General features: G+C 35.1%; 1 protein-coding gene across 1 annotated transcript in view; it reads right to left on the reverse strand.

Annotated features, from left to right (window-relative positions):
• lamc3 (laminin, gamma 3) overlaps nucleotides 1-25993 on the reverse strand; it is a 182497-nt gene that overhangs the window by 128915 nt on the left and 27589 nt on the right. Inside the window, exons 3-4 of the mRNA XM_028463174.1 lie at nucleotides 8071-8201; nucleotides 531-697 (exon numbers count right to left, since the gene is read on the reverse strand). Of these exons, the coding sequence (XP_028318975.1) occupies nucleotides 531-697; nucleotides 8071-8201 (298 nt within the window). The remainder of the gene's footprint in view (nucleotides 1-530; nucleotides 698-8070; nucleotides 8202-25993) is intronic.

Below are 25993 nucleotides of genomic sequence, written 5' to 3' on the forward strand. Positions count from 1 at the left end.
TGTTGGGGCTAGGAGATAGGGGTTAGGGTAACAAAGGGTTAGGGTTAAGGTAGGGTTCGGGGTTAGGGTAACAAAGGGTTAGTGTTAGGGTAACGGTTGGGGATAGGGGTTGTGATTATGAGGGGTTAGGGTGAGGAGTTATGCTTTAGGGTAACAAAGGGCAAGGAGTTATGGGTTAGGGTCATGAGGGGTTAGGGTTAAGGTAACAAACAACATTTAATAACAGCCTTCATGACACCGTATTCATGCTAATGACCGTATAAAGTCACAATAAAGTGTTACCCAAAAAGCTATTTTTAGTTTCTCGTGTCATTTATACAAATAAAAGCATGTCTAATAAAACACAGTTGCTTGACTGTGAGTTATAGTTCAACACGTTACTGAGGGACTTAAAATCACCTATAGCACAGATTAACTTGGAGACCTTTGACAGCCTGTGGTTGTCACTTGAATTTAACACTGCCCTACAGATGTCCCTGAACGCATCACCGGCTGGATTCATGACAGCCCCCTCCAACCAAGCTACTCACTCAAACACTGGTTGGCTGAGTCCCCCGTGGCCCTGGCCCACGGTCTGTCCTGGTAAAACGGGTGACATTTCTGGCAGTCGGCTCCCACGGTGTGATGTTGGCAGGCGCACACCAAACCACCGTGTTCCCCCTCTACGCACTCACTGGCATGTCCATTACACTTACATCTGGAAACAAAGACACATTGTTGGGTAAAAGTCTGCAAGCACAAGCTTTCAAAGTCGCTTCCCTCTTCCTCTGGTTCAGCTCTCTGACATAAACGCTCACACAGCCAAGTGTGAAGTAAATGGAGTGGAGGATGCTGGGTAAAGTGAGAAAGGTGTTACCGTCATGAGAAGTTGTCACTACCCATTATCTTATCGCGGCGTAAACATGATCTAAGAGGAGGTGAGATATTTATCTGCCCCTTCAGCAACTGTATAGTTATACTGTGTTAATGTGCAATTGCTAATACAGTCACACACACACACACACACACACACACACACACACACACACACACACACACACACACACGGTGCCAGTGCCAACAACCTATTATTACCGAAAGTGCTTGTGTGTTCATTTTAAAGTGTGAAAATCGTCAAAATGCAGAGACGGAAGGAAAAATGCACTTACAGAGGAAAATGTAGAACATGAGAATAAATGTTTTTTCTGATGCAATGGTTTTTGTATTTTTGATTTTACTAGTGAAAAAGTAATAAAGCTACAATTGATTTGATTACATTTTTTGATTGTTGATTTCATTTTATTTAGAATATGAACACAACAGCAGTGTATTTACCACAATTAAAATAAACAAATAAATGAATTAAATCAATCAACAATCAAACAAAGCAAAGCGAGAATAAATGGCTACAAAAATTTGCACATGAAGCCTGTACCTGTTCAAAAAAGAGTAGAAGGAAGTATAAACTTATATAATCCTACTCCTTGTTATATCTAGTACTATACTTTATTTTTATATATTAATCGTTTTTTTCTTCTCCCTTGTCTGCACATGCTGTCAAAGGTCAACACTACAAGAAGTGCAATCATTATGAGACAGCAATGCATGTTCTGTTTTTGCAATAAAATAAATTGATTTATTTTATTGCTAAATTGTGACCATCACCAGCCCTCCCGAAGGAAGAGTAAGAAATCTTTTATTATAGGGAGGATATAAAAAGGGAGAGCAGTGTTACACCTAGGTGGAGGGGGAGGGGAAAGGGAGCAGGAAGGAGAGACTCAAGGTAGGAAATAGAAAGGGTGGGGAAGAATAGATTATTTTACAGTGAGGGTGAGATGTGAAGTTGTAGAACATATTGTGCTTATTATGTTGTGTAATCAAGCCAGTATAGTGACAAGCGTGAAGCTTAGCTATACTGGTGGTGGCTGTAGACATATTAATCTTCTTCTAATGACCTGATATAAAGGATTTTCAATATCCTCGAGTGGTGAAATAACCCAATGTTGGGGTCAAAAACAAAAATGAAGAAGTCACATTAAGAAAAATTATATTATATCCCAATAAAGAGTAATCTTCATACTGTAAATTAAAACACAGATCAGATTTTTGTCCTACATTACCACGGGCCAATGAAAATAGTTAAAAAAAGTTTTTTTTTCGGATTTCAAGAGGCAATTACCCAACAACCAATGCATATATGTGACTAATCATTAGTGATGTGAACAGTCTATGTTCATAGCTCAAAGCTGATTAAATTATAGGGAGATGAGTCATATGCTAAGTTGTTCATTAAAGGTCCAAACAAGCAATAACAACAAACTTTTTTCCAATTTTGAGGAGCTGGCATGTCAACCAGATAGGCTGTATAGCAGATATTTTTGTATATTCTGAAAGAATGGGTGGAGCTGTATTAATATATAAAATTTCAGCTTTTTATGTGATGTAGTTCCTGAATTATTGGCAGCTGAAAATGGAAGAAAAATATGGACGCACGGAAATCTACACCTCACTTAATTGGACATATCGCAAAAAGTATTCATCCAATCAAAATGTAAGTTTGCCTATTGAATAATTAGTAAAGATTACAGGTTTTGTTTGAGACCGAAGTGCGTAGGATGTCCTGAAAATGTGTTGGAATGACATGGAATGACCCAGATTCAAAATAACGTGTATTTATGAACCTAGTTTTCCTATTGTGTCGACTAATAGCATCCTGTCTGCATATGGAGAACCCATCATTTCTGACGAGCGTGATGATGGCAGCTTTGGCTTTCTGAGTGTTTACTATTCCCTGGCAGTGTTGCTGTTTTTCTGTCCCAGTGACGGCATGGAGGGGGACAGGGACCTGTCGCAGTGTGGCCAGATCTGTCACATTCAGCCAGCTGTCCTGCAACACAGACACAAGCTGCCTGAGGCTCAGGGCCTTTTAGCTTTTTTCTTTTGTTTTTTCCTTCTTCTTGCTATAATATCAAGAACCTATAGTAACAGCAAATGGTTTCTAACCCAATTTTCAAACCTGATTTCAGACATCATTATTCTAACCAAGTGTGAATGAAGGCAGTTCCAGAGTGTTGCTATGTGTAGCTCTTTAGCAAAACTGCAGAACAGACACGTTTAAATAGTTATTATTGAGTTTATGAATGTTGCAAACAATTCAAACAAGAAATTCAATCTCAAACAAGGAATATTTCTAAGTTCATTTCTGCCTATTTTTTTTTTTTTTTTTTACCATTTTTCTGCAACTTCACCAAACTTGCCATATTTTAACCTATTTTCATCACTTTTTCTTGCCATATTTTGCTGTGTTACTCCCATTTCTGCCACTTCTCCATCAAATTTAAATGCCTTTTCTGCATATTATTTCCACTTTCAATACATTTTCATCACTTATAAACCCTTTCCACTACTTTTCCACCTAATGTTGCATATGTTGACCCATTATTGTCACTTTTAACCTCTTTTCACCATATCTCATGCTTATTTTTGCAAATTTTACCACATTCACGATTTGACAGTTGAAACTAATTATTCTTATTTTTTAAATTACATTACACCCGATCCCCCACCCACCCCCTTCCTCTTTTTCAGCCATTTTTAAGCCAATATTGACACTTTGAACTCTTTTTTCCCTACTTTTTCTGTCCATTTGTTGCTACATTAAATTGCGACTTTTAACCAATTGCTGTGATTTTTAAAATCCCATTTTAACCACCTTTTCCACCATTTTTGGTCACTTTTATTTTTTATTGAGACAATAATTTACTTATTTATCCTTCCTGGATAACAGTGGTTATTATTCAGATGAATAAATAAATGTGATTATCATAGATTCATAAATGGACCATCATTTTGCTGACTTTGGCCTTGTCTCCACATGACTGTTCTTCAATGTTCATTAAGTTGCTCAATTATATTAACCTAATTGATTTAAGTGACATGGACTTAATCATTTATTTGTTTTTGATTTGTTCAATGTTTGGCATCAGTCTGACTTAGAACAAAGTCAAGTCAACTTAAAGTTGTCATTTTTTCCAGCTTAATATCCAAAAGTAAAACACTGCTGCTTTCAAACCTGATGTTATCTTCTTCTTTCCTTTCCTTCTGCCCCCTGAGGCTGTCGCCTGAGGCGCTTACGGTAACGGGCCGTGCCCACATGACCCACGGTGGGGTTCAGTAACAATAGTCTGCTTAGTAACTACAATTTTCCGTTGGCAGAAAATACAAAACTAAATGAGATGACGAAGACAACATGACATCAGACCCTCACGAGAAACCGAACTGACGCAGGTTCACTCAAATGAAAATAACAGGTTGTAGACTGTCTCCACTGAAGCAAAAAAATAACTAAAAAGAATCTGAACGGAACTTACTCAGAACTTTTAGTTACATAAACAACCACTGACGTACAATTTTCAGCGTCTTCAATTGTCTCTTGGGTTTCAAATCCAAAACCTTTTTGTTGTGAAGCATAAGTTCTAACCAGTACTTCCCTCTGCTGTCACTAAAATCAATATCAGATGGTGATTATAATATAAATGCATTAATAATTTGATGTTAAATGACTTTATTAGTCACATACCCAGAGGTGAAAGTAACAGATTACGAGTTACTGTAATTGAGTTGCTATGGTTACTTATTTCAGTATGTTTTTAAATCAGTAATTTTACTTGTATTTAAGTACATTTTAAACAAAGTGTTACATTTCTACTCCAAACAGTTAGTGAGTAAAATATTATGTTTTGTTTTAAAATGATCAACAGATATTGTGAAACTACAAAGAAACAAAATAACCAGACGACATTCAAATGCATCACATTATAGCCGACCAATCAGATTTAACGTAATGCAAGTTTTTTTCAACCTTTGGGTCGGGACCCCATTTGCATTCGCCTTAAGTTTAAATTGGGTTGCCTTAAATTTCTGGAAAATTCTCATAGATTCTTTGAATTTTTTAAATTGAACAAATGAATTGAATTTTTTTAAAATAATAATGAAATATCTGGGCTCCAACGTGATCAAATATGAATTCTGGAAGACAAAAATATTTATTCAAATGGGGTCACGATCCAAAAAAGGTTGGGAACCACTGCACTAAATACTTATTTACAAAATTAGATTCTTTAAAATGTGTGTTTTCACTTGTTCATTCCATCATTATGCTCTATAGTTGTTTTTAAATGGTTTTCTAAGCAAAATGTTGCAGTCGGACAAAGTGGGGACTTATATTCAGAAGTACAAAAAAGGCAGTATTTGAGCCAAAAAAAGTTTGATAACCACTGCTCTAAAGGGCCAAATTTGGCCCCCGGGCCTTGAGTTTGGCACAAGTGCACTACTATATCAATAATCACATCCACAGTCTGATTCCTGGTGCACTCACTGGGTCATAAGAGGCTGTTTTCTTCAAACCCTTCAGAGTAAAAGGCTTGAACAAGCAGTATGGAAGTTTTTTTTTTTTTTTTTCCCATCACACACGTGTTTTTACAGCAGTCAACTTTGATTGTAGTTCCACTGATACTCAGGTGGAAATCAAGCCTTTTTAACACAATCTGGCTCCTCTACTTGATGGCTAGCTCTCTGCGGTGAATTCATGTGTGCTTGTAGAAAGCACTGGTATAAGGCTAACGTATTGCCCCGCGGGTCACTCCCTAAGGTGTTGTGACATTGGTTGGTATTTGTCACGTCTCCACAGCGTTCCTAAGTGTTTGTGACAGGTGTCAGATCAGGTTTATATTCCTTCTGAAGGCTTCATCTCGATTATTTAATCGGCCACTTCTATTGGCGGTGCCAAGGTGCAGCGCGGCCCTCGGTTTGCGACGTCCTCTCTCATTACTGTGAGTAATAAACCAAAAGAAGTGGAAGGAGGATGGAGGATTATCTTGATTTGCTCTGGTCTGATGGCACCTCGCCAGACACCGGGCGTTCCAGGATGAAGTGTCGATTTTCTCTCTCACTTTGCACACATTACGGAAAGATAACTCACACAACCTTGTAAGCAGAGAGTTCTGAGCATTCGCAACAAATATACATCATCAGATAAGTTTTAATGAGTAAAATATGCATCACAGGCATTTCTCGAAACCAGTGTTTCTCAAACATTTTTGGCCCAAGTACCCCCTTTCTTTTATTTCCAAATCCAAGTTGGCTACCCTCTTTGACCAAATACAAAATTTGGCTCAGAATACTATGAAAAAAACAACTATAGAGCATAATGATGGAATTAATTAGTGATAACACATTATAATGAATCTTATTGTAAAAATGCGGAATAAAACAATATTTAGTGCCTCCTGAATGAATTTGTTTCTATAGTTTGTATAATTTCTGGTCATCTCTTTCCCTGGTGTGAGCGTTGTAATTTCAGTTTATGTTCTAATCAGGATCATTTCTATTATCATGATTATGATTAGAATTTTTAACTAAAAATTCAATTATAAAACCCATATTATTTAACGTTTTTGTTTGTTAAATTTCCATTTTTTCTTTTGTGCCCTTATTTGACAAACACTGTTTTAAATCATTGTAAATTCTATTTTTCTCACAGGGAGGTGGTTCTGACTTTAGGGGGTATTTTTTTATGTAAAAACATAGATTTATACATAGCCCTAGACATGACACAGTGACAAAAAAATTAACTTGTGCTCACAAAATATTAATTAGTGTGCATGAAACACATAAGTATAACTTGCACACAAAATAGTAATTCATGGTCACAAAATAGGGTTGATGATGATGATGATGCCTGAAAATACTATGTAGTGATTTAGCTGGAGCAACTGTGTGGTTAAAGTGTTTGTACCTTTCTCTGCTGAATACATACTGTATATGATTAAGTATGTAGTATTGAAAAGGGCAAAAAGTGGCAAACAATAGTGAAAAAGAGAAAAAAAAAATATGGAACAAAAGAGAAAAAATGTAGGAAAAAAGGAAACAAGTTGTATTTATTGGGAAAAAGTTAGCTTATTTGGATGAAAAGTGGCCAAAAAAATTTTAAGAAAGGAAAAAAATTGGATAAAGTGTCAAAAAGAATTTTCAAAAATTGACAAAAAAACTGTAAAAAAGGGGAATTTATTGGCAAAAGGAAGCTAAAATCGGAAAAAAAGTGTCATAACTTAAGGGGCAAAAATTGGAAGTTGCAAAATGACCAAAGGAAATAGGTAAAAAGAGGTTCCAAAGTTTTCTGTTTTAAGATTTTTTGGGTGAATAATAATTCATATTAAAGCTGCAAGCAGCATTAAATCGGGCCCTGCAACCGTTGAGGTACGTTGTATGTCGGGGTGTGGCTGAAATGTTGAGACGTAGCTGACCATTTTCAAGGATTATATCACAAACTTTCCTGCAATATTCTGTGCAAATAAAATGCCTCTGATTTTCTTTTATTAATAGGTGGCGCTATGACTATGACTTCGGTCGCGCCACTCGATCCCCTTATGCTGTGAAAAATTCCTGGTGAGACCCCTGTTGTGGCAGTGTGGTGGGAATGACTGAAATCATCGTTGTACTAAAGTAATAGTTCTTCAGTACACTGTAGAATTCTGACATCATCACTCTCTACAGTGATGATGTCAGAATTTACAGAAGTTTTATGTCATCAGTCCAAGCTGGGACCAATACAATTTTCAAGGTGGCGCCATTGAGTCATTCCCCTAAAATATAAATTTTTCACCAGTCTTAACATGCGATATGCTATCTATAAGAAAAAATAATAAAAACAAGGTATATTACAATAAGGGTCCTCCGCACCGTTGTGCTCGGGCCCTAATTAAGACATAAAGAACATTACTGACTTACTAATGGCTTCTACATGGTGTCGCTGATAATGTGGTGGGCTGATAAATGCCAGAGCTGAATTTTTGTCCCAATCCACCCCTGGAACAAAGACCTAATTAGAAAGTTACATTATTAAATGTAAAAATGTACAATTGATATGGGCCACCTCAGATTTCCACTCATCAAATGCATGTAGCGTTCGCTGAGAATGATGTAAAAGTTGGCATGAGATAAAACTAGAAAATCATCTAAGTGAAATCATGCAGTGAATAATGTTTGATGTTTTCAAATAAAAAGGGCTTTATTGTAACTGGAGCTTCTCACCTTCCACCCACGGACAAATCAGAGATGGCGTAGAAGTACGATCGCAACACTTTTGCATCTTTAAAAAACTCGTCTCCAAAGGTGTTCAGTCGGCTCAGAGAAATGAGCAGGTCAGTGGCCGTCACCCATTCCTGGAAAGAAAAACCCAGAGTGAGCGAAGAAAAATATCAGCAGGATGAGAAAACAAATACAAAGGCACCTTTCAATGTCCTCTTTAAAAAGCGCTAGAAAAGAACGCAGCGGGGGAGCAGAAAATTGGCTGCTGATGCTGTTAAAGGTGAAAAACTGCTGCAAAAAGAAGGGAGTGCACAAGCCAGGTTTGCTTTTTATTTTTAAAAAATGGCCAAGAATGAGTGGTACAGCAAACTATAAAAGAGCAATGAAGTGAATTCTTTGGAATATAGCTTTGGGGGATCAATAAGGCATGGGTGGTCTTAATAAACAGAGCAGATTTAATGAAAAGGCAATTACTAAGATGAAGAGAGGAGGGCGATAAGAGAGGTAATGATTGTAAAATGGTTGAATACATCATCAAGAAAATTACACTCTGTTGGACTTTGGCATAAAAACGGGGTGAATCGGAGGAAGAAGACAAATGCATGATTAGTAAACAGGAAGAACAATGTTGAGCTAGAAGATAAAAAGTAAAGCTAAGAAGAGGACACGTAACGTGACATCAAAGTAACATCAAAACAAATAAAAGAAACTTTAAGTCTGGTTCTGAGCTATTTTGCAGCATTCCTTACAATGCCTTTAATGCAGCGTGTTTTGAAGCTTATTCTCAGAGACGTCTTTGAAGTTTTACAGATTGCAGTGCATGGGCGTCAGGCTCCAAACCCATCGAATGGCACAAGATGCATATATTTATTTGTTCAAGTTGTTCAAATCATTAGCTGTGTTTCCGTTACAGTTTTTCCACAATATAAAGGCCATATTTCTAAAATTTCGACAAAGTAAAATTGTTTCCATTGAAGGTTATTTTGGAGCCTTGAAAATCCTGTGAAATCTTGGCTGCAGGACGACGGACGCTCCTAACAACCTCAACCTCAACACTGTCACTCTTGTGACAGTAATCATTTTTAAGTGTAATTCTAAGAAATGTCTTGGTCTCCTCTTTTGTCCACACGTACCGCAACATGTTGACGTGTAGTTGCGGGAAAAATGCCTCCATTGTACATTTTAATCATGAAATATCTGAAAAACCTTCTCATCAAAGCGTAAAAACTTTTAAAGCGATATTTGTTTGGCCTAAAATGTTGTATTGATTATTTTATGCCTAACAAAAAACGCATTATTATGCACCATATTATTTTTTTTGCCTTTTAAAAATGGGACTGATGATGTCACACGGCCCCACTGCCTGTAAACATCCCTTTGTTTTCTATTGGAGTGAAACATTCAGCCTAATTTTAGATCATTTAGCAGCTTTTCATATCACTTTTTCAGTCAAATTGCCATCCTGTGCTGCTTTTGGTATCTCTAAAAAACCAGAAAAAGTTAAAGATGCCGCTGTAACCCTCTTTTGTTTACCGAAAGAGAATTAAAAACAGTTGTGACCTGAAAAAAAATCTTTCGCAAGGGGCTACAGTTCCAACTCTGCGGTTGCGTAGTAGACAATGAAGCAGAGAAGAAGAGCTCTCCAAAGGGACCTATACTCTCCCTTAAACCTCGCATGGCTGATGCTCTGATGGCAGAAGTTAGCTAGTAAATCATGGACTGTTGAAGGACTTCCCAAAAGGACTTCTATTCTCAAGTGTTTCCAACACTTCGTGATTACTAGCTAACTCACACATTTTTGTTTCAATGAATTTTTGCCGATGTTGAGAGATGAAGATAATTCAAAGTGATCCAGAATCAGTGTATAGATCTGGATCCCTTCCAATAGCGAAAGGTCCATCTTTGGTAAAAAAAAATAAAAAAAATTGTTTAATATTTTTAATGTAATCTTGCTAACAGGTAAACAAATAAATAAACACCGGCGAAAATATGACCTCCTTAGCAGAGGTAACAAAGCTAACCAATGCAAACTAACCTGTAACATGAAAAATTGAACCATACTGTGCTTTATTAATAAATAATTGAAAGCAAGTCTTTAGTGCAGCTTGCTATTAAAAGAAAACAAATGAGCTGGTAATTTAACTAAAACTAAAACTTATATTATTGTACAGGAAGTACCTTTAATACTTCTATAATAAATCCACAATGTCTTTTTTTTAAATTTCATGACCCCTGATTTTTGAATATAAAAAAAAAAACCCAAACAAAACAAAAACAACTCCCAAACAAAAGAGTAATAATGTTGTAATACATTTTATTTTTGACACTGGGTATTAAACGGTGTAGGCCCAGCTTTAAAGCCAAACTGGTGTCATTTGTAGAGGAAACAAAGATGACACGTCTGAGCTCTCTTCACAGGTGCCTGCTGTGATCCTCCTTCAGCTGAAAATAGCCTGAGCAACAACACAGTTAAGTTTTAAAATAAAAAAGACTTTCTTGTGCGGTCAGGATTTAGACCACCTGCATGGTCGGTCCACACGATTCAAACTTTGTCACCAGGAGGTCAGACCTACAATCTAAAACGTCTGCCATGAAAATAGTCGACATTTGTTCCTGATTAGTGACTTTAACGCATGAGTGAATGCTGTCAGCGCAACGTCTGGTTTTCAGTGTCATTTCTGGGAGCAGCTTAGCAACGAAACTATGAGTGGAGCAATTTCGAGCACATGTGTCAAACTCAAGGCCCGGGGGCCAAATCCGGTCCGCAGGAGAAAGTAACAATGAAAAAAAAAACATGAATCATAGTGTAAATAAAACTTAACAATATTTGCAAGGGCTCACAGTTTTGGAATGATTGCAGTCATTATTAATGAAAAAACTCAAAATTCTTACAAAATCCTTCAATTTTCTTCAACTTATTACATAATAATTCCCTTAATTAAATAAAAATTTGTCACAAAATGTAGGAAAATTAAATTGAAGATCCCGTTGCGACTGATATCTGCCACTTATTGTTTGGATATTTTTGGTTTCTTACATATTTTGTATTTTATGTAAACATTTGAGTGCAAACTATGGCAAAATATTGTTAAAATTACTAATTTTCCCACATAAAATCAATTTCAGGTTTGCTATTGGCTTTTGAAAGTAATACAACCAATCCAGTAGCTGGGTTTGTAATAATCCCTCTTAATACATTTTCCAATGGGTCAACAAGTACTACAAGTGCATATTAAGCTTTTACTAGTACTACAAGTGCATATTAAGCTTTTACTAGTACTACAAGTGCATATTAAGCTTTTACTAGTACTACAAGTGCATATTAAGCTTTTACTAGTACTACAAGTGCATATTAAGCTTTTACAAGTACTACAAGTGCATATTAAGCTTTTACTAGTACTACAAGTGCATATTAAACTTTTACTAGTACTACAAGTGAATATTAAGCCTTTACAAGTACTAGTTGTGAACATTAAGCTTTTACTAGTACTCCTAGTGGAAATTAAGCCTTTTTTTAGTACTACTAGTGAAAATTAAGCCTTTACTAGTACTACTAGTGGAAATTAAGCCTTTACTAGTACTACTAGTGAATATTAAGCCTTTACCAGTACTACTAGTGAATATTAAGCCTTTACTAGTACTACTATTGAAAATTAAGCCTTTACTAGTACTACTAGTGAAAATTAAGCCTTTACTAGTACTACTAGTGAATATTAAGCCTTTACTAGTACTACTAGGGAAAATTAAGCCTTTACTAGTACTACTATTGAAAATTAAGCCTTTACTAGTACTACTAGTGAAAATTAAGCCTTTACTAGTACTACTAGTGAATATTAAGCCTTTACTAGTACTACTAGTGAATATTAAGCCTTTACTAGTACTACTAGTGAAAATTAAGCCTTTACTAGTACTACTAGTGAATATTAAACCTTTACTAGTGCTACTAGTAAATATTAAGCCTTTACTAGTACTACTAGTGAATATTAAGCCTTTACCAGTACTACTAGTGAATATTAGGCCTTTACTAGTACTACTAGAAGAATAAAGGTCTACCTATACTCGTAGTGTTATATTTTGGTGCATAGAGGTCAAGCACACTACTAGTAAAGAAGAATAACTCTATTTACTAGTACAGAATTTTAAGGTAAAACTTCATTTTGAATGTGAAACTGTTGTAAAATCTGAAAATTCTTACAAAATTCTTACATTTTCCTCAAATTATGACATAATATTTCCCTTAAATAAATTTAAAAAAATGGTCACAAAATGAGGATATTTAAAGTAAACTGATATCTGTGAATTATTGCTTGGATATTGTCGGTTTCTTACATATTTTGTATTTTATGTAAACATAGGAATGTAAACTGCCCTCTTGAGATCAAACTCCTCCGTGTTTGGCCCCTGAACTAAAAAGAGTTGAACACTAATGGTTTAGACCTTACCTTTAGTTTTCAGTTCTGTTTTAAAGCCCCTATTATGATTTTTTAAGATTTCATATTTTCTAATTAATTGGCTACCTTTTTCAATCATAAAACATGGTAGTCAGGGATCCATAATAACCAAAGTGCATCTCTCCTGTGTTCCAGATCATCTAATAAGTGCTTGTTTCATTCAGCCTTCAGGAGTTGGTCCAACCTAAAATGCTGTTTAACTTCGATACGTTTTGCCTTTATTATATTCTGCTTGAGTGCACATTGGGTTATTCTGTGCCTTTGTTGCCCATTTGAATCAAAGAAAGCCTCTAGTTAATCACAATCATTAACGTGATGCAAAATGCAACGTGTAGTTGCATTTTAAAGTTATTGTTCTGCCACTGGATCATCAACTTGATCGCTCTAGTTCCTTAATTATAATAGAGTTTTATGATATCAATAGATTGCGGTCATTGAAACCAGATGTGCATTTTTTATTTGACGCAACATTGTGGCTTTATTCAGTGTTTTTAAAAGGAGTCCTGAATATGGCATAAATCAGTGATATCAACCATTATGAAGCTCAGTTTTGGTTTCCTAGTGCATAAGTATACTTTACTAGTGAAGTAAACACTGTCACTCGTTAGCATCATATGCTAATAAGGGGGTGGGGAAAGCAAATTCAGGCTTGCCATTGGCTTTTCAAAGTAATATGTTACTCACTGTATCAGGCTTACAAAACAGCTTGATATGTTTTTTTTTTTTGGTTTTGTTTATATCTTTCAATTCTGTATTGATCTTTACGTTTTCGTTCCCTTAAGGGCTCTAATTAAACTACTGATAGTGGAAAGGGAGGACATTTTAGGTGGAAAGCATTTCTAAACAAACAATCTCTTGTTTGCGATCAATAAAATGTAAATAAAAACCTACGCTGAAGTGAAAACTGATGAGAATGAATGTGGTATAATTATATTCACCAGGCAGGAGCGAAGAGGTAACACTGGAGCAACTATATAGGCTTGATGTCAGCACTTTGCTGATAAATCATTTCTACAGGGCATTGGTGGATTGAAAGGGTGTGAACTTTCCTTCGATTTTCAGCTTTAAAAAAAAACAACAGCCCAACTTGGCTCTGAGGAGCTTTTTTAACATTCTATCTCAAGTGCACACGCTGTTTTCCTGACCTATGCAGCATCGCCTCATTGGATTAAGATTGTTAAATTACATCGAGTAATATTAAATTATGTCAAGGGACAAAGAAAAAAAGAGTACGGAGACATTCTGGGTATAATACTAATTTTATAACAAAAAAAAAGATACAACATAAATGTTTTTCAAGCATCAGCATTAAAGTAAGTAAGTGGTAAAATTGTATCTGTTTTTTGTCCATGTTGTCGAAGGTTAAATAAATACATTTATTTTATAGCATAATTATGACCATCACCAGCCCTCCCTAATAAAGTGTAAGAAAAACTTTATTAAAAGAAGAATATACAAAGAGAGGGCAGTGTTACACCTAGGGGAGGGGGAAGGGAACAGGGAGAGGGAGTTAGGGTGGGACAATGTAAAAGTTTGATCATTACGAGAAAAAAAAAAAATCTATTTTGAACCTGTAGCTCACCTGTGTCAAACTCAAGGCCTGGGGGCCAAATCTGGCCCTTTGGAGCATCCAATTCGGCCCGCAGGAGAAAGTGAAAATGACAGAGATGAATCATCGTGTAAATTAAACTAAATTATATGCGCAGGGGCTCATAGTTTTCTCGGGGTTTATATCACAAGATGGCAAGACATTTTAATGTTAAAATACCTAAAAAATCTTCCAATTTTCATCAAAGTATTACATTACATTTTCCTTAATGAAATAGAAATTGGTCACAAAATCAAGGGAATTTAAAGTGAAGATCCTGTTGGGACTTAGTGCTTGGATATTGTCGGTTTCTTACATGTTTTGTGTTATATGTATACGTACTGTATATAACCGATAAGAAAAAACCATCTCAAAGATGTCGTCCTCTGAGACTGTGACGCAACATGTCAAGCAACTTTTTGTTAGCTTAGCAGCACATAGCAGCGCTGGCTAAGCAGGATCAAAAGTAAAAGAGCGTGGCTATGCCTTCTGAATTATGGCTGTGTTGGAAATGTTATACGTACTACTACTAAGTTTGACGTCAAAATGAGTATATATATCATATTAGACAATTTGAAAAGATTGAGTATGCAAAAAAAATCCAGATTTATACTATATGAGGACATTTTTTAATACATACTCAACCGCCCCATGATGCATTGCGAGCAGAACTTAAAATGGTCCAGGGACCGGCTTCAAGCTAAAAATCAAACATCCCCTTTTCAAAATAAAATCATGTCTTCGTGTATTCCATTAACCTTTTAACGCTTTTGTAAATAAGGCTCTTGTTTTGAAATTATCCAGAAGTTTTGTCAGTAGAATAATCCCGAAAATCTCCAAAATGTCAGAATAAAATGTGTCTGTGAGTTTAATGGATCAAATGAGCACATGTTGATATTCACTTTCTCACGTCAAATGTTTTCAGAACTTTCAAAGTAAAGGTGGAGAATCAACAGAGATATTTAGCCTCAGTGTGATTTAGGTTTTTGTCCTTGTAGGTTCCAAATGCATCTTGGGAAACTTGGAAATATACTTCATTGGGAATGCTTATCATCCTAATCAGGAGCCGTGAAGCCCTATGTCTGACATGTTAGCTTAGCATATAGCGGTGCTAGGTAATTAAGGTCAAAAGTAAAAAAGCGTGACTATGTCTTCGTAGCTCTGTCTTTGTGTCGACTTATTGGTTGAAATGATCTTTTCAGGCTGATAAAAATTCAAATTGGTTGCATTATCACCTTAAAAATTGTAAATCCATTCCTTCAAACACTATTTGAAAACAACCACAAAGAGATAAAACACCAAAATGAACCAAAACGGATCAACATTTTCAGTAATCAAAATAAAGTCCAAACTGAGGCCTCATGATGATTAAATTATTAATATTCTTTTTTAAGTTAAAGCCATAAAAACAGATCAATAAAAGTTTTTTTCAATTTTCAGTAAAAAAAAAAATAATAAAAAAATCTGACAGACGTTAAATATTATTTTTCCCTTTCATTTAAGCAAGAGAATAAAACTATTATAACAAGAGGAAGCTATTAGTTATGCTTGGTAAGACATTACTAATTATATAAGAAAGAAGATATACTCTCAAATATCACTTACTGTTCTGAAAGGAAGCAGTTTCCGAGGGTTAATTAGCAGTCAGCACATTACTTAATATTTTTGCAAACCGCAGCAAAAGCTTAATTAACTTTGATTCTAAATCCCTTAGAATTTGGGCTCACAATGCTACAATGATGCTGACTTCAGATTAGACCATGTGGCAACGCGCCAACACTTTTGCTTAAGACAACGACTATTTAATGCTAAAATGAGCTTGATCGCACACACATGCAACATTAAGTGCGACTTACGGCCTTCATGAACTAATGCCTTCAGCTTCAGGTGGAGTCCGACAAACAAAATTAATAACTTTTTAAAACTGAATTGCTTAAGTTCATCATGTCCTCAATATGTTTTTTTTATGTCTTATAGTCATTCAATGCTGGAGCTCCAATTTTCCACACAGCTTTCCAGAGACAGAGAAGCAGATAAATGGGCAAAAATGGAAAGAATGGACCAGTGGCAACAGAGAGAGACAAAGCGTTTAAATGGATCATTGAGCAAATTCAATTTCAATTCATACCGTGGCTTTTATGTTTATCTCGATTGTTTTGACTCAAAAACTCAACAACTAAACGCTTTCCCAGTGTTAATTTCAACAAAAAACTTTGATTTAGTTTTAGTCATTGTCTTTTAACTGAAATTAAACTTAGTTTTAGTCAAAATTCATTTTGTCATTAGAACTATTTTACTTGCAGTCTAGTTTTAGTCAACTAAATGACATTAGTCTCGAGGAGAAGTGGTCATGTGACGTGTAATTGCTTAAAAAGTGTTTCCATTGCGCTTTTGTAATACATTTTATTATGAAAACATCTGGAAAACCGAATCATGAATGCAAGTAAAAACATTTTAGCGATATTGGAGAGGTTTGAAAGTGTTTCCATTACTAGCTTTTATTGCGCTATTTAGATTTTGCGCATTTCCAAAGGGTAATGGAAACACAGCTATTGTCAGCTATTCTATATAAATATTTTAAGTGCCATAAAACAGTATGTATTAGTGTTAGTTTTAATGTCACATATGTTTGTTCTACCTCAGGTGTGTAGCATCAGTGTTCAGTGAAATCAAGTCAAACTTTTGAGACTTTAGGTTGGTTTTTCTTCTGTTGCGCAAATTCTTCTTCACAATGTAAATGGTGAAGCAACACTGCTCCCAGCAGTTCATGTATGGTACTGCAGCAAAAATAAAGCAGAAATTGTTGGCCGGCCTGATTTGATCATAAATTTAACGACGCACCGACGCACATTTTTGTCGTGAATATTATCAATTATGTTACTAATCATTTTTGCATTATTACCGCCGCTAAGCACGAAGCGTAGAGTGGTAAGATTATGTTTTACCCTCCGTTTATTTTTCAATCTGTTAGAATGATAAGTTGAAAAGTTATGAACAGATTGGGATGAAATTTTCAGGAAAATTGATAATGGGACAAGGAACAGGTGATTTAATTTTGGTGATGATCTGGCTACCAAAAGAAAATATATAGATGTATATATTTCCCATTTCTTTCCCCATCCACACGGTGGAACTTCTTGTCAACAGCTCAATGTTGACAGGTGGTCATGGTAACACAGCTCAATGTTGACAGGTAGTCATGGTAATCCTGAGTTTACATGTGATCGTGGCCGGAGCGTGTTAGCTGAGCTTGAGCTGCTTGGCGGAGGTCTGCGCTCTCCGAGTGCTTTTCTAGTATGTAAATGTTACACACATTGTTGTTGGCGCAATTCTCGAGACGGTTTATATATTTAATTCTATTATTCATTTTGTTTCTCCCCCGCAAGTATTTCAAACTATGCCTATGTCAGCTATATGCTATTTAAGTTTGACGATTTGGAGCAGAACTTTTTTTTTTGCTTTAACTTTTAGTCCAGACCTCTGCAGATTAAACAAAAAAAAAAAAAAAACTGGCTTTATTATCAATTAAACAAATTTATTTGTAATAATTATAATTATAATAAAAAAAAAAAAAAAAAAAAAAAAAAAAAAAAACATATTTAAAAGACTACATTTAGTTAAAGACACACTATGTAACTTTTGGCCACTAGGGGCGCCAGACCTGTAGCCTTCAGGTTTAGCGCCCCTCGTGTTATTTTGAGCATTTTACTGACAAAATTGTCATTAAGTCTGGTTTGTTGGAATTAGTAAATCAGGCCCTGAGTCGTAACAGTCCAAAACAGGTCTTTAGGAAAAAAACAGACAGAATAGTCAATTTTAAGACAGATTTAAAGAAAAAAATATGAAAATCATCTTAAAACCGAATCCTTTATACAGTAAAACTGATGCAGAAGAAGAAAACAAATGAACACAAAGTACTTGATCTACTGCGGTTCCTAAAAACATCAGCAGTCAGTCAGAAGTTTGATTTGATAAATGGATCCTTTAGGATTGAGAAAACAAACAAACAAACAAACAAACAAACAAACAAACAAACAAACAAACAAACTTGTCCAACATTAGATCCTTAGATGAACCTGATTTTGTTCCTTTAAAAATGCAATTTCCATTGTGCAAAACAACCGACATCTGTGATGATTTTCTGTTTCTAGTTTTCTTACTAAAAATTGCATCACTTCAAAAAAGGCTTTGAATTTCCACATGCCTCTTATAATTAGACGTTGCACTGGGATACAGAGGTGAAATCAGCCCCACAGGAAACCCCCCAGTATGACTTATTAGGATGAAATACAATTTGTAGGGTTTTTATCACAAGCACAATCTATAAAGTTACTATTTATTTAAATAGCAAAGGTAAAAAGGCAGGGAACAGCTTAATATCCAGCTGCTTTCTAACTTGTGTGACTAAATTCTCCACAGCTTTAACGTAACGCTTGGAGTTTTTGTGCTTGAAGAACCAAAATAAGAAGAAAAAAGTCTCTGTAATCAGTGATTAGAGTCTTTAAAAGCCACAAAACAAGCCCCCAAGTCTCTATTTTTGTGCTGTTGCTCTGAGAGAAAGTGTTTTTCATAACCTTGATATAATCAGGGTGAATGCCCAAGGCAAATGGTGCCCTTTTTTTTTTTTAGCAATATTGCATTTCTATAGACTTGTGCAGCGATCCATCTAATGCAGTAAAAACATACCCCGAGGCCCGCGAGGAGGCGAGTTCTGCCATATTTTTTTTTTCTTGCTGATATTATTTCAATGCCATATCATGTCAACCAAGAACAGTTTCTAAGAAAATTAATGTGGCTTAAATATATAATGACAAACCGAGACCACACCAGTGGTTCCCAACCTTTTCAGCCCACGACCCCCAAAATAAAGGTGCCAGAGACCAGGCGGGGGACCCCTACTGTATATGAAGGTGGTTGTTTATTATTATTTGAACCATAGTATATAGTCATCTTAAAGATGTAAATTCTTGTTTTAATCAGAAATAAAATTAGTTTAAAGTGACCAAAAATGGTGGAAGAGGTGGTGAAATGGGATTTTAAAAAACCACAAAAATTGATTAAAAGTTGAAAATAATAGTGGCCAAAAACAGAGAGAAAAAGTAGTCAAAAGGGTTAAAAGTGTCAATATTGGTTTAGAAGTGGCAAAAAAGTTGGACATTTAGTTTAAACTGGCAAATAATGGGCATGATATATGGTGAGTGTGGTTAAATTGGCAATAATTAGCATTAATATGGTTAAAAGTGACAATAATGGGTCAACATAGGCAATATTAGGTGGGAAAGTGGTGGAAAGGGTTTATAAGTCCCGTAAATGTTTTAAAAGTGGAAAAAATGTGCAGGAAAGACCGAGATGTGATGGAGAAGTGGCAGACATGGGAGAAATGTAGCAAAAATGCATTAAAAGGAGCAAAATATGGCAAGAAAAAGTGATGAAAATAGGTTAAGGGTTAAGCAAAAATGGGCTCAAATTGTTCAAAAAATATTCTTAGTTTCTTAAAGGCATCTGGCGACCCCCTTCCAGTGTCTCGTGACCCCAAGGTTGAGAACCGCTGCCACACGATGTATAAATTAAAAGTATGTGAGGCTTCTCATTTAAATTTCATTGATTTTCTGACCAATTTTTATTTCTTTTGGGGAAATTGTGAAATAATTTCAGGAAAATTGAGTCCTTTGAACAATTTGAGATTTAAAATGACAGCAGTCATGTGATAAAAGCATGGGGAAATTGCAAACTTCCAAATATTCGAACAGACAAATATGGAGTTCATCTGTTTTTTTTATTTTTCAGTATATTTTTCTCTAATTTCATGTGTTTTTGTTGTAGTTTTTTGTGTTGTTAGTATTATTCAAATTATTCCATCTCAGTGTGTGTGTTTTTGGTGTCATTTCTTACGTCGTTTTGTATGTTTTTCTGTTATTTTTCTCCATTTTGAAGTGACCTTGCATGTTTTTCTCTCATTTAGTGTGTCTTTGTTGTCGTTTTTTGTTGGTGTCATTTTGTGTATTTTGTCGTTTGTCATTTCTTTTAATTATTCAGGATATTATTTTCTCTTATTTTCTGTGTTTTTGTTGTTGTTTTGTGAATTGCTGGTAATATTTAGTGTGATTATAATTTTTTACTAAAAATAAGTATTATAAAAACCCATATTTTGAATGCTTTCATTTGTTAATTTTCCTCTGTCAAGTGCCATGGCAGTATACATGAAAAGTGTTGATAAAATGTGTTTTTCCAGTACAATTAGATCACATATAATGGTTATTGTTATCAGAGGTTTGAATCATACTGCGTTTGCAGTAGTTTTACAGACTGCCAGCAGAGCATAAATGGATCCTCGTTCCTTTTTGTCTGGTGTCACCGTGTCATTTCCTCTGCTTATGTCTCATAGACACCAATGCATATTTCATGAGGCTTAAAACTGGAATTGCATCCTGTCAGTTTTATTAGCATTTAATCTGTTTGGAACTATACCCACACCTCAGTCTGAGGCAGAGGGAGAGAAGTGCACTTTTCTTTTTTCAAAACTTCATCTGCCACTTTTAAAATCCATCTCCTTGACATTTTGAGTGTAATTTTCTTAAAAATAACAAATGCAATGGATGAGCCACACAGTCATTTGCTTCTATTATGATAATGTCATGCGTATGACCTTGATTCAATTTGTAATAGAGTACGTTACGTGTTGTAAATTGGCATTTTTAACATTTTCTCCAATATACTCACTCACTTCTGAAGTTTTCTGTTTTATGTAAAAAAGAAAAAAAAAAATGAGACTATGGCTAAAAAAGAATAAATGAGAAGGAAACTGTCTCAAAATATATTAATATTAAAAAATTCAATCAGAACTCATGTGAACAAATCTGTTTATGTCTTTAGAAACATTGATATCAGGTTGATGAATGCTAATTAAACCATTCAAGCACATGTGTCAAACTCATGGCCTGGGGGCCAAATCCGGCCCTTTGGAGCATCCAATTGAGCCCGCAGGTGAAAGTAAATATGACAAAAAAAACATGAATCATTGTGTAAAAGAAGTCATCTTTAATGTTAAACAGTTACAAAAACTCAAAATTCTTTCAAAATCCTTCAATTTTCCTGAAATTACAACATATTATTTTTCCCTGAAATAGAATTTGGTCACACTAGGAAATTTAAATATCTGTCAGTTATTGCTTGGATATTGTCGCTTTCTTACGTATTTAATATTTTATGTATACGTAGAAGTGTAAACTAGGGACCAATAATGTTAAAATTTCTAATTTTCTAGCATAAAATGTGTGGCCCCCACTTGGCATCAAAGTGCTCCGTAATTGGCCCCTGAACTGAAATGAGTTTGACACCTCTGCACGAGAAAAAGCTTAAACTCTTATGATTTATATTGAATTTACACTACTGTTCAAAAGTTTTAGAACACCTGGCTTTTTTACTCAAACTTATTCAGTTTATTGTGTCATTGCACTCTGAAACGAAAGCATAGAAAAAATAACGATTTGAGTTGAAAAAGAAATGATGGAAACATGAACGATACTGTTCAGCTGGTGCACATGAGGGTCTGGTACCACAGTGTGTTCCAACACTGCTTTTAAGCAGACAGAGGGTTGGAAGGAAGCAAGAAAAGTTGGATCACCTGTAGGAATTACAATAGTAGCGCCAGCTTTCAAGGCTGATTCAACCTTCATTGCTGCAGAACAGCTTTCAATTTTAACTCACTTCCTGTTCCCTTAAAAAGTCCTATTTGTATAATTATGAAATGTACATTATTTTTCAGTTTTGAGTAACCAAACCTTTTTTTTAACCCCTGGCTGGTCAATACTTAACTTTATACCATTTCAAGCTATTCATTGGACTTGCACAACTTGAATTGCAATAAAAAACTGGAAAAATTAGGGCGTTCTAAAACTTTTGCCAGGTATTGTATATTTATAGAACAGGAGATTGAATACTAAAATTACAGTATTACACATTAGACAGCAAACAAATGTACTGAGGTGCGGAGCACATTTCCTAGTGTCCTTGAATGCACCATTGCTGCATATGCCTTAATTAGGTAATGTAGACCACACATGCTCACCTTTTGGTTTGGCCATGTCTGAACTGTTTGTTTGGTGTTGCAGGGATGTAAGTATCTTTTTTTTATTTATTATTTAAATTGAATAAATTTTATAATGACAAACATTAATGTTGGCTCCTGTTTTAGGCCTGTGTTGAATTCTATTTAAGAGACTATACTGTGAGTCCTGTGGTGCCGGTGTCACAGTCTGAGTTTACCTCAGTACTGAGATCAATTATGAGCATGTGCATTAGCGGAAAATGAATTTTTGCTAGTTCCGCTGTGAGTTTCGCTACTTCCGCCGTGCTGAGATTGAAAATTAAATTTTAAAGCTAAAGTGTTTGTACAAAAAAACATGTTGGAATATACTTAAGAATTTATTCTTCCTTTCACTAATTTTCCATGACAAGCTCAGTATGGCAATCTGAGCCTCATGCAGCAATGTCAATACAAATAGAAATAGTTTATTCTCCAAAAGAAACATTATTAGAATAAAACTCAATACGAAAAGGAATAATTTCTTAATAATATACATTGCAATGAATAACAGTGAACCTAATGTAACTTAACAATAATAAGCTGTCATATTCATATAAATCTGATCATGACAATCATATTTTTTTTTATCGATAGTCGACTGATGTGATGTTTTAAAATCAGTTCAGCAATCTCTGTACACTGCTAATCCAGCATGGGTACATCACAGTATGTAGCAGTCACATACTGAGATTGAAAAATAATCTAAGTATGGAGGTAAACTCAGACTGTGACACCGGAACAGAGTGAGCCCAGGTAAAACTAGGTTAAAGGTTAATGTAGCAGTGAACATTCACTATTAAAGCCAATACATTTATTTCTGTTATAGTTTTGCCACTCCTGTCATCTAATGCTTTTTTTCTTTAATAATTTTTGTAACTTTTCATTCAAAATAACTAACTTTTGCCCAATAAATACCACTGTTTTCCTTTTCCCCCTAAATTGTGCCTCTTTTTGTTTCATATTTTTGCCCTTCATTATCGTTTGCCACATTTTGCCCAAATTTTAAGCTACATTTGCCATTACATATCACCCATTTCCTCTTTTTTTCCCAATTATTTGACACTCTTGACTGCTTTTTGTCCATTTTATTCACTTTTCCCTCTTTTCTTGCCATGTTTTTGCCACCTGTTATTCAATTTCTGTGACTCGCATTGGATGGAAACTAGAAAATGAAGAAACTTGCTCAACGTTCAATAAACCAATCACGTTCAGACTTACTCTAACCCATATCTCTTTTGTATGCCTATAGAATTATGAAATATATAAAATTAGTTATATGGCACTGCAGTCACAGGTACTTCGTCTGATGGGTCATGTCAAAATAATCATTCAACATTTTTGAAAAATCACTTATTTAGTAAAAATAAGTTTTTGGACCAATGGAGGAGGTGGGAATTAAAAAGAATAACTGTATATATCTGCCTGGATAGGGCTGAGTGAGTAAGATGATATTTAATTTTTTTTTTGTTTTTCTTTGATCATAATTGTCAGGTTTTATTGTTGTCTTTCTGTACCTAAATCACTGGAGACGCTTTCTAGCTGATAAAGACGTAGTGTAGACCTCATAGATCAATACATTGAAGATCATTTGCTCAAAAAAAACATGTAAAAGGTTGAAAATGTTGCTCATATTTTGTTTTTTTTGTTTTTGATCTCCACTTTAAACACTGTTCATTGATATTGTCGTAACAGTTTAGTGCATTGCATTGTGGGATGTGGAGTCCCGTAAACGGATGCTGAGAAGTTTCACGTCATTTTTAGTGACTTTATGTATTTTCTCCCAAAAACGTTATACTTTTAGACCTGAATCACCCACATTGTTCTGCTTTATTTTGGTTGATTAAACTTTTCACTTAAACATTTTACTATTCTTTTATTTCTACGATCCACCTTTTATAGTGGACGAGTACGCCGTCAGTCTGATACGTACAAATACTCTTTCAACTCCTTTTATAAGAGCTTCACTCTCAAAATAGAATAGAACATTTCTTTGTGCTCAGCTTTTTAACTAATGTTCAGTTCTTTTTTCTTTGCCATTGACCATTTTCTTGCTATATTTTTTCATTTTTTTTTTTCAAATGAAAGCACAGCACAGTTTATAGAATGGCAGGTGAGTGTTGAAGCACTTTGTCCTCGGTGGTAAAATAGCTCTGAGATATATATATATATATATATATATATATATATATATATATATATATATATCTCAGAGCTATTTTACCACCGAGGACAAAGTGCTATATATATATATATATATATATATATATATATATATATATATATATATATAAAAACTGGTTGCAATTTACAAAACAAGATAAAATGAAGCAATTATGGTTGTACTCGCACAAATGACTCCTTTCCTTGCTCCTGTCTTCTCTCTTAGTTAAATGGCCTTCATCTTAAATTAAACAATTATTCTGCTGATAAAGAAATTAATAAAAAAATAAAAGTAAAGTAACACTTCATTTGAGCTGTTTTGATTTTGGCAGGAGCTGAAACAAGAAGCACTAAAACAGACTGTACTTTACACTCTTTTGATAATTCACAGACAGGAGGATTTTGTGGACGTGAAAAGCAGTGTTTTTTTTTTTTTAAACAGCGTCAAACGGTGGTAATTTAAAAAGAGGCGTAATGAACAGTCAGACAGAGAAACGGGAAAACAAATCTGCCTTTCTAGTGGAATCTGAGGACACAGCACAATTGATTCCTGAATCTTAATGTCTTGATTTTTTTTTTTTTTTTTCTGTTTTGTTTTTTAAGACGTGCAACAAGAGGAGAGTATTTGGCAGCTCTACACAGAGATTTGTCACCCAATCTATGTATTCTTAGCTGCTATTGATCCGCTGCAGCTCCATAATCAGTGGGTCGATGTCAACCAAAGCCTATTGAAATGCAGCCAGTGGCACCATTAGCAGTTAAGGTTTAATATAACACGAGAAAATGATGTACAACCCTTATTGTCTAACAATGGTAGTTCATTACTGTTAGAATCCATTTTATTAGAAAGTGTGTTTCAAAGCAGACTTTAAGGGGGCAGCATTATGAAAAAAATACATTCCTTTAGCCTCATTCAGAGGGACAAAGTTGGAAAAAGTTCTGTTTCCTCCCTCCCTCATGATTCCACATTTTGTAATCAGTCAGTTCCAAACAAGCCAGTTGGATTTTTCTCACGTTGTGACGTCACAACACAGAAACTCCTCCTCCTGACAATCCTGGCTCCTCCTACCCTATATAAGAACGTGAGCTCCTCCCTCTCAAACTACCAGCTAAAACAAACATAGCAAAGGCAGGTTGATATTACAGTTAATAGATAAACCAAAGAGCGCTCACAATCAGTTTCACTTTTAGTAGCCGTTACATTGCCTATATGGGATGATCTGACGTGTTTGTCACCCAATGCGACGCAGCGGTTGGACAACACAATGGACTATCCTCTTAAATTGAATAGTTCTGTGGTCAGAGGAGGAGAAGAAACCAAAACAGAAATACAGAAAAACAGATAAGCAGCATTTTTCCTGTGTGAAAACACAGTGTTACAGTCCAAAAAGTATACAAATAAACTGGTGACTGACCATTGACTGTGAGGCTGGTGAGAAGAACAATAGATGTTACAAATTTTACGATTCTACACTTTTGCAAAAACAATTACACAGTTTTTTTTTTTTAGGGCAGTAAAAATAAACCATAATAATGTGAGCCACTAACGGCAGATTTTTGATCACAAGAATTGAGGATCACCAGTAGATTCATTACACCACCTCTGGTTTCTCTAATCACGCATCATGTGCGTGCTTTTCG

The sequence above is a fragment of the Gouania willdenowi genome, chromosome 12 (assembly GCF_900634775.1).
Source record: "Gouania willdenowi chromosome 12, fGouWil2.1, whole genome shotgun sequence".
NCBI lineage: Eukaryota > Metazoa > Chordata > Actinopteri > Blenniiformes > Gobiesocidae > Gouania > Gouania willdenowi.